Here is a 12,666-nt window from a genome sequence, read left to right as displayed (position 1 = left end):
TAAAAAAAAAAAAATAAAAAAATGAGTAATACTTATCCAGATAAAAATATTTCACTAGCTTACCATTTAAGTGTAACGAGATCGCCGTAGCGAAAGTAGGATGGCGATAACCATCCCGGAAATTGTTAAATTGTTAAGTTGTTATATTAATTGAACCAACAGTGTTTAAACCATTAAAGAAAACTTGTAAATAAAAAGATAGACAAAAAAAAGAGTGATTGAGACAACGGTGATTAAACCATTAAAGAATACTTGTAAAGAAAATTATAGACAACGGCTATTGAACCATTAAAGAATACTTGTGAAGAAAAAGATAGGCAAAAAAAAAAAAAGAAGAAGGCAGACCAAAAAGCAGGCAGGTAAGCCAAAAGGCAGACCCGTAAGATGAGTGTAATGTAAAGAAATAAAAAAAAGTTAAATCAAAGAGATCCTTTTATAAGAAAATGAATCACCCCTGCAATTATGAGCTAATTTTAGTAGATAAAATGATGAGACAAGATGTAAGCAAGTTTTATCATCTTTTTTAAATATTAGCAACATTTCTATCTTTATATTGTATCTAATTCATCATCATTTTTTTTTTAGTATTAACAACATTTCTCTCTTTCTATTGTATTTAATTTATCATCTACTTTATTATTTTTAGTATCTACTTCATCATTTTTTTTTAGTATTAGCAACATTTCTCTCTTTATAATAAAGTTAATTACATAGATGTTCTACATTAAATTCTATTATTACAATATTTATGTACTAAGTGATACATGGTACTGACTTGTTTTTGTCGTGTTTTAGTTTAATGACTAGATTCCTTTTTTTTTTTTTTTAGTTGTTCTATTTTAAATGGTAGTATGATTGTGTACAGCACATTTATTATTGTATTTTTTAATTTCCATTGATGTGATGAATCATTATTATTATATTGATTTATCATGTTGGCTGATAAAAGAGTGTTTTGACATTTTTCAAAGAAAAAAAGAAAAGAAAAAGAAAATGCTGTTCTGTCAGAAGGTAACTAGAATGAAGTATTTTGTATTTTATCAGAAATTTGTACAGTGATTGACGACAATGTTTCATCATCCATCATACAATCATACAATCATCCAACATATAATCATCCATTATCACATATCATCCATCCTGTAATCATCCAATATACAATCATCCGTTATCACATATCATCAATCATAAATCATCGATCATGAATCATCAATCAATTGATACCTAAAAAAGAATGGACAACACCCAAAGCTGCTAAAAATATGAAAAGCTTATGTTACTTTTCTTTTGTGTCTTTTATTATTAATAAACAAGTTATCATCAATGTGTTGTGTGCTTTTAATGTACTCTACCGCCATCTCTGGAGCGATATCTGAAAAAGTGGTAATGCGCCATTCATTTTGGGAAAGTACGATATTTTATTTGATAACATCACGAAAAGCATTTTCTTGTGACCCGACAAAAAACTTTGAAAACACTGTATAACGAATAAGTTAAAAAAGGGAATTGGGGAGAAGAAGGAAGATGATGATTTCCTATTATTTCTTAGGTTTGACAGTTGTCTCCTATATATAAGAAATAAAACCAAGGTACGATTCCATAAACGGAATCTAAAAAACTGTATCGTTGATGAATGATTTATATATAATCTTTTTCTTTTTTTTGTATTACCTCTCTTTTTTTCCCCCTTTTTTTTTTGGTTCTTTTTGTTTTTCTTTTTTGTTCTTTTTGTTTTTCTTTTATCTATCTTTTTTTTTTCTTTCTTCTTCTTCTTCTTTTTTTTTTTTTTTTTTATATTTTGTCTCACTTTTATTGGTGGTGACTCTTTTTTTTATATATCTATTTTCTATATTACTATTTAGATTATGACCACTATTGATATACCCATTCCCAATGATTCTTTGACTAACAAACAAGCAACACAAAAGAATTCTTTATATCATACTTGTAGATATGTTTTACAAGCTCTTTCTACTATACAACCATTACAACCTTATTTAACTATATCCGATGCAACTACTATAGTGACTCCCATGTCTAAATTATGGCACTTTTGTCGACAAGGTACTAGTTTATGTATCTTATTCAATACTTTAAGACCTGAACACCCAATTTCTTTGGAACAACAAAATCCTTCTTCTTCTTCTACAACTGCACAAAAACCAAAGGCTTACGTGTATCACTTTATTATTGCTTGTCGAGATCAACTTCATTTTACTTCTGATACTCTCTTCACTTTAAAAGATGTATTTCAAGATGATACAAATGGTTTTGTAAAAGTAAGTCATTATATATATATATATCTTATTTATTGTATTCATTATTATTTATTTTTATTATTATTATATTTTTTTTTTTTAAAAAAAAAAGGTAGTGAATGTCTTGAAAAGAGTTGTTGAAATGTTGAAATCTGAAGGAATCATCTTTTTACCTACAATATCTAATATTGACTCTGATACAAATACTTCTCCAAAAGATACTCGTGATAAGATAGTGATTGAATTACTTGAAACTGAACGAAAGTATGTACAAGACCTTGAAACTTTACAGGTAAAATACATATATAATCATCCCTTATTTTTTTTTTTTTTATCTTCATTCTCTCCCTCTATCCATATTCACCTTTTTGTTATTTAGTTACTCCTATTTTTTTTTTCCCTCTCATATTCTTTCATCATTTCACACACACGCATATACATATATACACACTGTTAAAGAAAAAAAGAAAACATTGATCTGATTACTAAACTTATGACCACACTTTTTATTCATATAGAATTATATGCTAGAGGCTCAAAATCAAGAAGTACTTCCTCCTGATACATTATATCAATTATTTGGAAACCTTAATGCTATGGTGGATTGTCAACGTCGATTCCTGGTACAAGTAGAAGAACAAGCTGATGGTGCTCCTCAAGATCAAAGATTTGGATTACTCTTTTTACAACATGAAGAAACTTTTTCAGTTTATGAACCTTTTTGTGCCAATTTCCAAACTGCTCAATCATTGGTACTTCGTGAAATTCATGCTTTGGAACAATTGGCTCATGTGTTATCTCCCTCTTTTGAATTACCGTCTATCCTTATTAAACCTGTACAACGTATATGCAAGTACCCTCTCTTGATGAAACAATTGGTCAAAAGTACTCCATCTCATTGGCCCTTTTTTGATGAAACCAAACAGGGGCTCGAAGCTATTCAAAGAGTCGCCGCAAAGGTGAATGAAACTAAAAGACGACAAGAAAATTTGATCACTGTACAAGATTTGAAAAATCGTGTAGAAGATTGGCCTCCCTCTGATATTGACGATTTTGGTCCTTTACTACTTCATGATAAGTTTATGGTATATCGTGGTGATCCTGGTCGAGAACTTATTGTCTATCTTTTTGAAAAATGCTTATTTGTATGTCGCGAGGAAAAGGATAAGGAAGGCAAGGATGGAAATCATAAAAAATCTCAGAAAAAGAACAAGAAAAAGGATCAACAAGGCAATGGAAATGCTTCAACATCAGCAACAACAACTACAACATCAGATGCTATCTCTGGACCAAATACAACATCCGAACGACTTGGTGTACGTGGAAGGATCCTCATGTCACGAGTGGCTCAAGTCAATGATACTAGTCAAGATGGTAATTGGTCTTTGTGTATATTTTGGTCTGAAAAGTATCTTCAACCTGGTCAACAATTTCGGTTGGATTCATTTACTTTAAAATGTCGACATCAAGAACAACTACAATTATGGGAATCATCACTCAATCGACTTATCAAACAAATGAAACAACAAGCCAGAGAAGCCAAACAATCAGCGGCAGCAGCAGCAGCAGCAGCACAAGCAACAGCGACGGCAACGGCAACAACAGCAATGTCATCACCTTCATCACCACAGTACCTTGCATTACCGACGACACCTGGATCACATATGTTATCTCGATTGGATTCTAGTATACTTGATTCACATGATGATGATGATGAAGAAGAAGAGGATGATGATCAAGAAAGACACATGGATGATCTTGATCATGAACACAGATTACCACCATCATCTCGACAGAATTTCTACGACGCAACAGTTCATGGTATGACACTTCCACCTTTACCTCGACCAACTATTTCTCCACCTACTAGTTATCCTTCTTCACCAACTACTCGTATGGCATCTAGTAGCAATTCATCAAGATATCCTAGTACACCCACTATGATAGAGGATCATCAATTTCACTCTGTACCTACCACTGAACTTATTACTCAACACATGCTCAATGAACACCATATGAATGATCAAGGAGATGATATTGATGACGATTACGATACTTATTCATCTACCATCAACACACCAAAAACACCACTATCATTTTCTTTATCATCCAGTCATCATCATAAACAACCTACAGACAAACCTTTACCTGATCTCACGATGAATAAAAACAATATCAATAGTATTCCCACCCGATTACGCTCACAAAGCAGTCCTAACATCCATCCAACTACAGAACAAGATAACTACGATGGATCCATACCACCCACACCTGCATACCCATATCATCATTTATCTCATCATCATCATCATTTTCAGCAGCATCAACATTACGATACCACCTCTTCTCGGTTCGACAAACGAAGAAGCAATGGGGATCAAGATTTACGGCGACCTTTGTATAATTTTGATTCAAATACATCATCTTTTACCGGCGATACTAATCATCATCATCTTGGAGCCACTTCCACAGCCACCAAGGTGAAGGTGCATCATCTTGGTAGTATCTATGTATTGATTGTACCTTTGACTATTGATTACAAGGAATTAGTGGAACGCATCGAACGCAAAATGAGATGTGATAGCTCAACTATTAGTACAAGTGCATTGACTTTGACTGGTCTCAAATACCAAGATGAAGACGGCGATCTGATCACCATTGGTTCTAATGATGATTTACAAATGGGTTTTGAACAGCGTGGACTCAACAATACCGTTAATCTCTATATAGTATAGTTTTTTTTTTTATAGCCGTCCTCGTTTCTTATATACAACTTACATATCTATATCTTTTTTTTTTTTTGGTCGTTTTTATTTTATTTTGTTTTTCATCTATTCATATTTGTTTTTTCTTTTTTTTTTTATTATTATTATTAGCATGAATAAAGAAAATTTTTTTGGTCTATTATTCACTAGTTTTTTTTTCATGTACAGGAATATTTGAAACAGATGTTTTTGAAAAAATATATGACATCCTTTAAACATCCATCATATCACCACCATCTTTTTTTTTCAATCATGGTGTGTCAGCATCTAATATCCAAGTTTCAATGTCCATCATCCATATGAACCATATGAATTAAAAAGGAGAAAAGGGGGTTGCATGTGTAAGTATTCTAGTCCGTATCACTTGTTTTATCATTTTCTATTTGATATTCTTTTGGATGAATGAGAGCCGTTTTTGGATAAGATCGCTCTATAGGATGCATACAGATGATCATGCGACAAGTAAATTGAGAAGCGATATAGCCAGTTTGCATAATAATGATTATAATAGTGTTTTATGATAAAACTTGTAGCTGACATGAAAGACATACAATACAACATGCATCTTTATTTTGATGGATGATAAGTAAAAGGAAGATGACGAATGTTTTGATAGGGGAACCAAAATAAAGGAAAAAATTATAGTAATAGAGGTATCATCAAAACTATTAAGATCTAATTCTGATCAATGGGGTAAAAAGAAATCTAATAAATTTAAACTAATCTAAAAAAAAAAAGGTACTAAACGAGTTTGATCAGTACATAAAATGTCATCCAACTAGAAAAGCCCAGGAACCAGACATGCCTTTTTTGGAATCTTGCCAAATTTATGTTCATACCACAGACGTGTATTGTAGGCACGTACAGCGAGATAAAGAATGGAGATTGATTGGAACGCCAAGGTGGAAATATGTTGAGAAAGTAGTGACATGGCGATAAAAGCAATGATTTCCCCCAACTAATAAAAAAAAAATAATAATAGTAATAATAAGAATCAGTACAATGAAAATAATATAAATATAATATTTGCTAAAAAAGGTGCTTTACATAATGAGGACACCAGATAAAATTGAACAATCCACCTTGTGGAATCTAATAAAGAAAAAGATTAATTATTTTTGAGTTTCCATTTCTTTTTTTTGCCCCTGACAGGATATTCATTTATTTTATTGTTCTTTTCATTCTTCATCTTACTTTATATTCCTTACTACCGTCTTTTCGTAAATCAGCAAGAATAAGATGATGATAATGATTCAATCCTTCACCAAAAAAGTATAACAATGTGCCACAAAGAATTTCAAATTGATTTACTCGAGATTTGGGTACTGAAGAAGTAAAATAGAGTTGAATAATAGAGAATCCAGCATAAGAACAGGCAATGGTAATATTGTCTTTAAATAAAGATTGACCAGAATAATGATGTATGAATAACACTTCCTAAATGATATATATATAGATATTATTGAGTTGAAACTGTAAGAAATTGATATAAATGTATATATAAGTTTACATAGATACGTTTAACAAAATGAAGAAGAGAAAATAGAGCTACAAGTTTGACATGACGTGGTTGAGACAATGACCAAAGTACACCAATAAGACATAAGATCATACTTGGAAAATAAATAACTAACATACCATACTTAGAAGGTACCTTTTTTAATAAATAAAAAAAAATAAAAACATGAATATATAAAAAAAAAATAAAATAAAAATAAGATATAAATTTACCATAGTATTTGATTTACTAAATTTGGTGAATTTAGAATAACCTAACTGAGTAGAAGGATTCGTTTCTCGATAGACAAAAACGATACCAGAGACTAAAATATAAAGGTTAATAAGAATATTTTGTAAATTTGCTTCAGGAATGTACATTATATAATTTAAAAAGAAAACGAGAAAGAAAGAAAGAAAAAGAAAAGAAAAGAAAGAAAAAAAAATAATGATTTTTCGAGAACATGTAAAACTGTATTTTTGGTGATACACTGTTCACTCCGCCCAAATTCAAAAAAAAAAAAAAGAAATAACAACAGGAAAATTTGAATTTCTTTTTCTTACTCCTTTTTTTTTTTTTTTTTGTTCTCCATTAAAACACCTAGTTTGGAAAAATATCAGCCAATACACAAAGAATATACAGATATATATATGGATTTGGCTGTGAATATCACATCATCTTGTCGTGTACGAGTTCTTTTGGTACCTGTCGCTCCTATTAAAAAGTCAACGTTTTGGAAACATGTAGAACTTGTTAAACAATTTAGTATGGTACGTTTAGGTGATGTTACTCCTGATCTACAAAAAGGTGCCAGTGGTAAGATATATTATATATTATCATCATCATCTTTTTCCATTAAATCTTTCTTTTTGTTTTTTCTATAGCCAAGTTTAGTAGTCAAGTATTTCAAGAAGGTCAAATGCACTTTCAGTTTGTAACAAGTTATAGAAGGGATCATGCTCATTTGGAAGATTTTCAACCTCATAGACGAATATTTGGTGTAAGCCTGTCAATAAAATAAATAAATAAATAGAATATTAACTATGAAAGAATATTTAGGTAATTGGTATCATGGATTGTCAAGAATGGAAAGATAAAGATTTAAGCGAAGGTTACAAACATTTTGTCAATACTCTCAACAAATATCCTACTGCTATTGCCACTCGATGTTTTGCCTTTGATCCCACTGAAAATCAACCTGACGATACAAAAGGTCTTATCATGATTCCAAATGTGGGTAACTTATCCTTCTATATGAGTACTATGGTATGCGACTTTGCTAGTGAAATTCTTAGCCAATTTGCCAATATTGTAAGTGATAAGAATAGAATAGGAAGTATAATTAGGAACTAATATATTATTTGATAGGCCACACGAATTGAATCTTTACCATCGTTAGAATCTCCTATGCAAGTTCAATATCAAGTACCACAACAAAAACCGCATTATACACAACAACAACAACAACAACAATTTTATGATCATACTATAAACAATGGACATTCTACTACTATTACACCTCAACCTTCTGCTAGTACACCTACTGGGGCCAAATTACAGCATCGTACTTCTCAACCTCCTCCAACACCAGCACCAACTCATTCTACATCAAGCTCCTTTCTGAAGCGTGCTTCATCCATGGCCTCCAACAACTCTACTACTGCTTCACCCACTTTTAACAAAATGGCTACTCTCCCACCTATTCCTTCACCAAGTATGTCAAGAACAAACAGTGCTCAAGGTACAAGTGATCTTACCAAAACGAAACGAAGAACGCCAGGTCGGATCAAAAAGTTATTTGCAGACTTTTATCTATTAGCTGGGCGATTACCTGATGCAGTTAGCCAGTAAGTTAAAATCTATTATGATTTATATAATTAAATGACGAAATATTTCTTTTATTTGTAGTTATCAACAAGCAATTGAAATGACCAAAACAACATCTGACTTTCTATGGTTAGCAAGTGCAATGGAAGGATTGGCCTGTGCGACTTTATTATTAGAATATTTACAAGGAGATATTGGAGTATGTTAAAATCAAAAAAAAAAAAAATAATCAGGAATATTATTATTGACTGATGATGTTATTAACTCTTTTTTTTTTTTTTTCTTTGGTAGCATATCGTATCACGAAAAGTCGATCCACCAAGTCCTACTGAATCACCCATGTCACCAACCACTACCAACAAGGACCATGGAATGGAAGATATTTCTCTCAAACCAGCACCATCCACATTCACTGAATTAATTGATCAATATACGGCTCTTATTCAATATTACAATAAGGTTCATACTACCTCTTCTATCCCATTACCTGGTCTAGTTTATGCTGAAGCTTGTATCAAAGTATCACGTCTCTTATTGACTGTTTATATCAACAAAGGATGGAATGATCAAGTCTTGGCTCTTGTTGTGCAAGGTAAAATCTCACCATCTCCCAATACCGACGGTTTACCACCTTCTGTCAACATACCACCAACTACTTCTCCTGAAACTACCAACAAAACAAAGACAACTACTGTCATTCCTATACCTCGATATGAAATTGCTGAATGGGTGATGCGAATTTGGTCTACTCAATTAGATCAATTACCGTTATTAGATCAAGTATGTTGAAAGAAAGTAATTCTTATATTGTATGGTGTTATTGATCTTTTTTTTTTTTTTTTTTTTTTTTTTTTGATCTTTAGATTAATTTCATGACACAAATGAGTACCATTTTATCTTGTATTGGTTATCACCGAAAGGCAGCTTGGTCCATGCATGAAAGTATCCATTGCATGTTACCTCTCTTGATTCAAAGCAGGGCCACTTTATCAAATGCTCCCCGGGATCCTGGCAAAGGTTCTGAAAAGAACAATGATGGTATTTTACAAGTTTTGAAGCGTATTTGTGAAGTTTATGGTATTGGAGGTAAACTGATTATCCATCAAACTAGCTTCCTTACTTATCTTTTCTCTGTTTTACATCTATTATATGAATTTTAGAACGTAATGTATTAGATGGTGGTGCTCTGAATGCCATGCAAAATCAAGATCAAGGCACATCTGCGCATCAAGCTAGAAGTTTATACAAGCAAAATGCTCGTGTTGGTTGGGCTACTCTTCAAATTGATATTCTACGACAATGTATTGCCATATCTGAAGCGCTTCCTGGTATGTACATAAAATAGGTGAATAAAAGTAATCATATATAGTTTGACTCACTATTCTCTCTTTTTTTTTTGTAAACCCCCCTTGGAATAGACTATGGGTCCATGCTATATTATACCACGGTGTTACTGAAAAATCTATATCAATACATTCCCAAAGATGAACAAATTCGACTTGCTTCTTCGATTCAACGCATTGTAGCCATGGGGAAACGTTCTGGTCATGTGGAAAGCAATGTCAATTATTGGGGTGTCAACATTGTTACTGCCATCGAAGCTGTTCAGGCCATTCCTCGAAAAGCGGTTTACGAACATCCTGTTATTAATAAATCTGCTGTTGCCACTACCAAAGCTACTGGTGATCCTTTTATCTACAATCCATTTGCACAAAAGAAAAATGAAGAGGTAAAAAAAAAAAAATAAAAAAGAAAAGTATCAAATCTTACATTTTATTATCTTTATATAGAACCGTGTGAATCTCGTCAAGAATGAACTCTGTGAATTCAAAGTGACTCTGACCAATCCTTTTGGATTTGATTTAGAACTCCAAAATGCAACATTAAGGTAATTATTATTTAAAGGAAATAAACTAATACTTATCACATTTATGAATTATCAGTACCTCTGGCGTACCATTCAACCCTGTGCCAATGTCAGCCTCTATCCCTGCCTATGGAACTATATCTTTACGACTTACTGGAACTCCAGAAGAAAGCGGAACCTTATTGATCCGTGGTTGTATTATTCGTATTGTTGGATTTGCAGAACAAGAGTTTATACATGATCTCTCAGCAAAAAAGAAAATGGAACAAAACAAAAATAACAAACAAGAACCCACTTATGAAGATTTCGCCAAATTCAAATATACTGGTCTTCAAGCAATTCAAAATGCTAGCAAGAAACAAGGTAAAAAAAAAAAAGAAATACAAATTCGTTTGAAGTATTTATGAGCTAATCATTATTGCTTTACAGAAACAAATGAAGATCCTGGACCCATTGAATATTACAAGGTACAAGTGATTGATGATCAGCCACTATTGAAGATTACATCAACTTCGTTATTACATGGTGCTGTTATGCTTTATGAAGGCGAAATGTAAGTTATTACATTCATTTGTATAGTATGAAGATAGCCAGTTAATTTCTTTTTTTTTTTTTTGTAGGACGCATATAAAAATGGAAATTGAAAACATTGGCAATATACCGGTTGACTTTATCACCCTTTCCTTTACAGATTCAACCTCATCCAACCCATTACCTATTAACACGGAACTACCTATGGAACAACAATACGAAATTGAACTCTTCATTAAGGATATGCCTGTATTTTCTTGGGAAGGCTCTAGTAAGGATCGAACACAATCGATTGGCAAAAAGATATATTTAGATTGTGGTGAAAAAACTGAAATTATTGTCAATGTTTACGGAAAACGTGGATGGTAAGTGAACAAACAAAAATTTATAAAGGTCTTTTTGTTGATATTTTTCTGTATTATCTTTAGCTCTGGTGGAACAATTCAAATGGATTATGGGTATTTAGACCGACTTATTGATGCTTCATTTGATTCAACAGTATCATCTCCTTCACCACCAGAATCATCACCTTCCTCACCATCATCTTCATCACTGACTACCAGTTTCTTTACTCGACAACTTTATTTGCCTGTCCTGGTGACGGTATATCAAAACTTGGAACCATTGAATTGGGATATCCTTTATTTACGACATAGTGGAGCAATAGGGGCAAATAACGATTCTCTGACTAATAACGATGAAAGACAATTAGTGGACGGTCAACAACCTGTAGAGGATCTCATTTTATTGACTCAACAAGCATTCGATCAACATCAAGACAAGAACGAATATTGTTTAGTAACTTTGGATATACGCAATACTTGGACTGTGCCATTTGATGTGTCATTCAAAGTAGATGATTTGGACAAGACTAACTCTCCTGTTGAAACTGTCTTATCAATTCAACCTGGATGGACAAGAAGGTAAAATTTTTTTTCTCCCTTTCTCCTGAAAGCATATATACAGGTTTTCTGCAAAGATTTGAATATCTGATTTTTTTTTTTTTTTTGGTAGATTGGTGTTACCTGTAAAACGAATGTTTTTATCTGCAGAAACGTGTCGTCAGCCCATCCCTTCATTTGAACCCAACAAGCAATTTGTAGTATCACAAGGACCAAAGATGGCACCTGAACAAGAAAGAGCTAGATTACTGATGTTTTGGTATCGAGAAAAACTATTGGAAAGAATTCAAGCAACATGGCAATGTCAATCTACAGGACGACATGGTATTTTGAATTTAAGACCCTCTTTACGACTATCAACACAACAATTGGCGATTTTGAAGAAGGAAGATATTGAATTCTTGGTCGATTTGGAGGGACCCAATGTACACAAGACAGCTCATCGACAATTTCAATGTGATTGTAATGATTTTATCACGATGCAAGTTTCCATCCGTAATCGGCAAGGTAAATCTTTTTTTTTTTTTTTTTTTTTGGTTATATCTAATTTTTTTTTAACTATTTCTTAGTTCGACCTGTCAAGCTTATCTTACGCGTACAACCAGTACAAAGTTATAATAGTGGTGCGAAAGAATATGATCTATCAGGAAAATTGTTGATGCAAGGGTTACATCAGATAGTATTACCAGAGATTCCTGCGAATGGCATGGTAACACATGTGATACCACTCTGCTTCTTGTCAAGGGGTCGCTTTGAATTCTTATATCATGTGGAGGATGTACATACAAGGGAAATGTACTATGATCACGATTGGGCCATTGTAGATTGTCAATAGTTTTTTATATCCTTCATATCATCTTTATATTATTTATGTATGTATATTGTTTTAACTTAGAAATAAAGTCACACACATGCCTTATTATTGTTGTTGTCATGGTTACATTTGTAAGCATCCCTTTTTGTTGACGATCACGCGACATTCCTTATTCTTGGTTCAGTAGCACAAAAGGCGGAAAAC

General features: G+C 32.5%; 3 protein-coding genes across 3 annotated transcripts; 2 read left to right on the top strand and 1 right to left on the bottom strand.

Annotated features, from left to right (window-relative positions):
- Positions 1-1,795: 1,795 nt before the first annotated feature.
- BX664DRAFT_271545 (uncharacterized protein) lies at positions 1,796-5,065 on the top strand. The gene is made up of 4 exons (XM_051541151.1): positions 1,796-2,279; positions 2,371-2,550; positions 2,777-4,187; positions 4,731-5,065. Exons 1-4 carry the CDS (start codon positions 1,866-1,868, stop codon positions 4,991-4,993), a joined length of 2,268 nt encoding a protein of 755 aa, XP_051404326.1. The 5' UTR covers positions 1,796-1,865; the 3' UTR covers positions 4,994-5,065.
- Positions 5,066-5,561: 496 nt separating this feature from the next.
- Positions 5,562-6,992, bottom strand: BX664DRAFT_319489 (3-oxo-5-alpha-steroid 4-dehydrogenase-domain-containing protein). The gene is made up of 5 exons (XM_051542951.1): positions 6,755-6,992; positions 6,534-6,677; positions 6,218-6,460; positions 6,071-6,115; positions 5,562-5,981 (listed from the first exon to the last, which is right to left on the bottom strand). Exons 1-5 carry the CDS (start codon positions 6,899-6,901, stop codon positions 5,802-5,804), a joined length of 759 nt encoding a protein of 252 aa, XP_051404325.1. The 5' UTR covers positions 6,902-6,992; the 3' UTR covers positions 5,562-5,801.
- A 112-nt stretch (positions 6,993-7,104) lies between these two features.
- Positions 7,105-12,570, top strand: BX664DRAFT_288413 (TRAPP II complex). The gene is made up of 16 exons (XM_051541793.1): positions 7,105-7,337; positions 7,406-7,521; positions 7,581-7,832; positions 7,890-8,368; positions 8,430-8,547; positions 8,640-9,128; positions 9,212-9,434; positions 9,509-9,676; positions 9,767-10,077; positions 10,139-10,236; positions 10,292-10,578; positions 10,645-10,768; positions 10,836-11,111; positions 11,175-11,669; positions 11,761-12,155; positions 12,218-12,570. The coding sequence occupies exons 1-16, from the start codon at positions 7,172-7,174 to the stop codon at positions 12,481-12,483; spliced, it is 4,263 nt and encodes a 1,420-aa protein (XP_051404324.1). The 5' UTR covers positions 7,105-7,171; the 3' UTR covers positions 12,484-12,570.
- The last annotated feature ends 96 nt before the right edge of the window (positions 12,571-12,666 follow it).

The sequence above is a fragment of the Halteromyces radiatus genome, assembly GCF_025201355.1.
Source record: "Halteromyces radiatus strain CBS 162.75 chromosome Unknown BX664scaffold_1, whole genome shotgun sequence".
NCBI lineage: Eukaryota > Fungi > Mucoromycota > Mucoromycetes > Mucorales > Cunninghamellaceae > Halteromyces > Halteromyces radiatus.
Note: the sequence above shows the minus strand (reverse complement) of the source record. Positions and strands in the feature narration are given on the sequence as shown.

Excerpts from the sequence above, each read along its gene's own strand:
- BX664DRAFT_319489 (XM_051542951.1), bottom strand. The coding sequence starts at position 6,901 with ATGTACATTCCTGAAGCAAATTTACAAAATATTCTTATTAACCTTTAT. Across the intron at positions 6,116-6,217 it reads ACGGTAGTAAGGAATATAAA|ATTCCACAAGGTGGATTGTT; the intron begins GTAAGATGAAGA and ends TTTCTTTATTAG. Across the intron at positions 5,982-6,070 it reads TTATCTGGTGTCCTCATTAT|TTGGGGGAAATCATTGCTTT; the intron begins GTAAAGCACCTT and ends TTTTTTTATTAG.
- BX664DRAFT_271545 (XM_051541151.1), top strand. The coding sequence starts at position 1,866 with ATGACCACTATTGATATACCCATTCCCAATGATTCTTTGACTAACAAA. Across the intron at positions 2,551-2,776 it reads AAGACCTTGAAACTTTACAG|AATTATATGCTAGAGGCTCA; the intron begins GTAAAATACATA and ends TTATTCATATAG. Across the intron at positions 4,188-4,730 it reads CAATTCATCAAGATATCCTA|CCACCAAGGTGAAGGTGCAT; the intron begins GTACACCCACTA and ends CCACTTCCACAG.
- BX664DRAFT_288413 (XM_051541793.1), top strand. The coding sequence starts at position 7,172 with ATGGATTTGGCTGTGAATATCACATCATCTTGTCGTGTACGAGTTCTT. Across the intron at positions 8,548-8,639 it reads ATTTACAAGGAGATATTGGA|CATATCGTATCACGAAAAGT; the intron begins GTATGTTAAAAT and ends TTTCTTTGGTAG. Across the intron at positions 11,670-11,760 it reads CAACCTGGATGGACAAGAAG|ATTGGTGTTACCTGTAAAAC; the intron begins GTAAAATTTTTT and ends TTTTTTTGGTAG.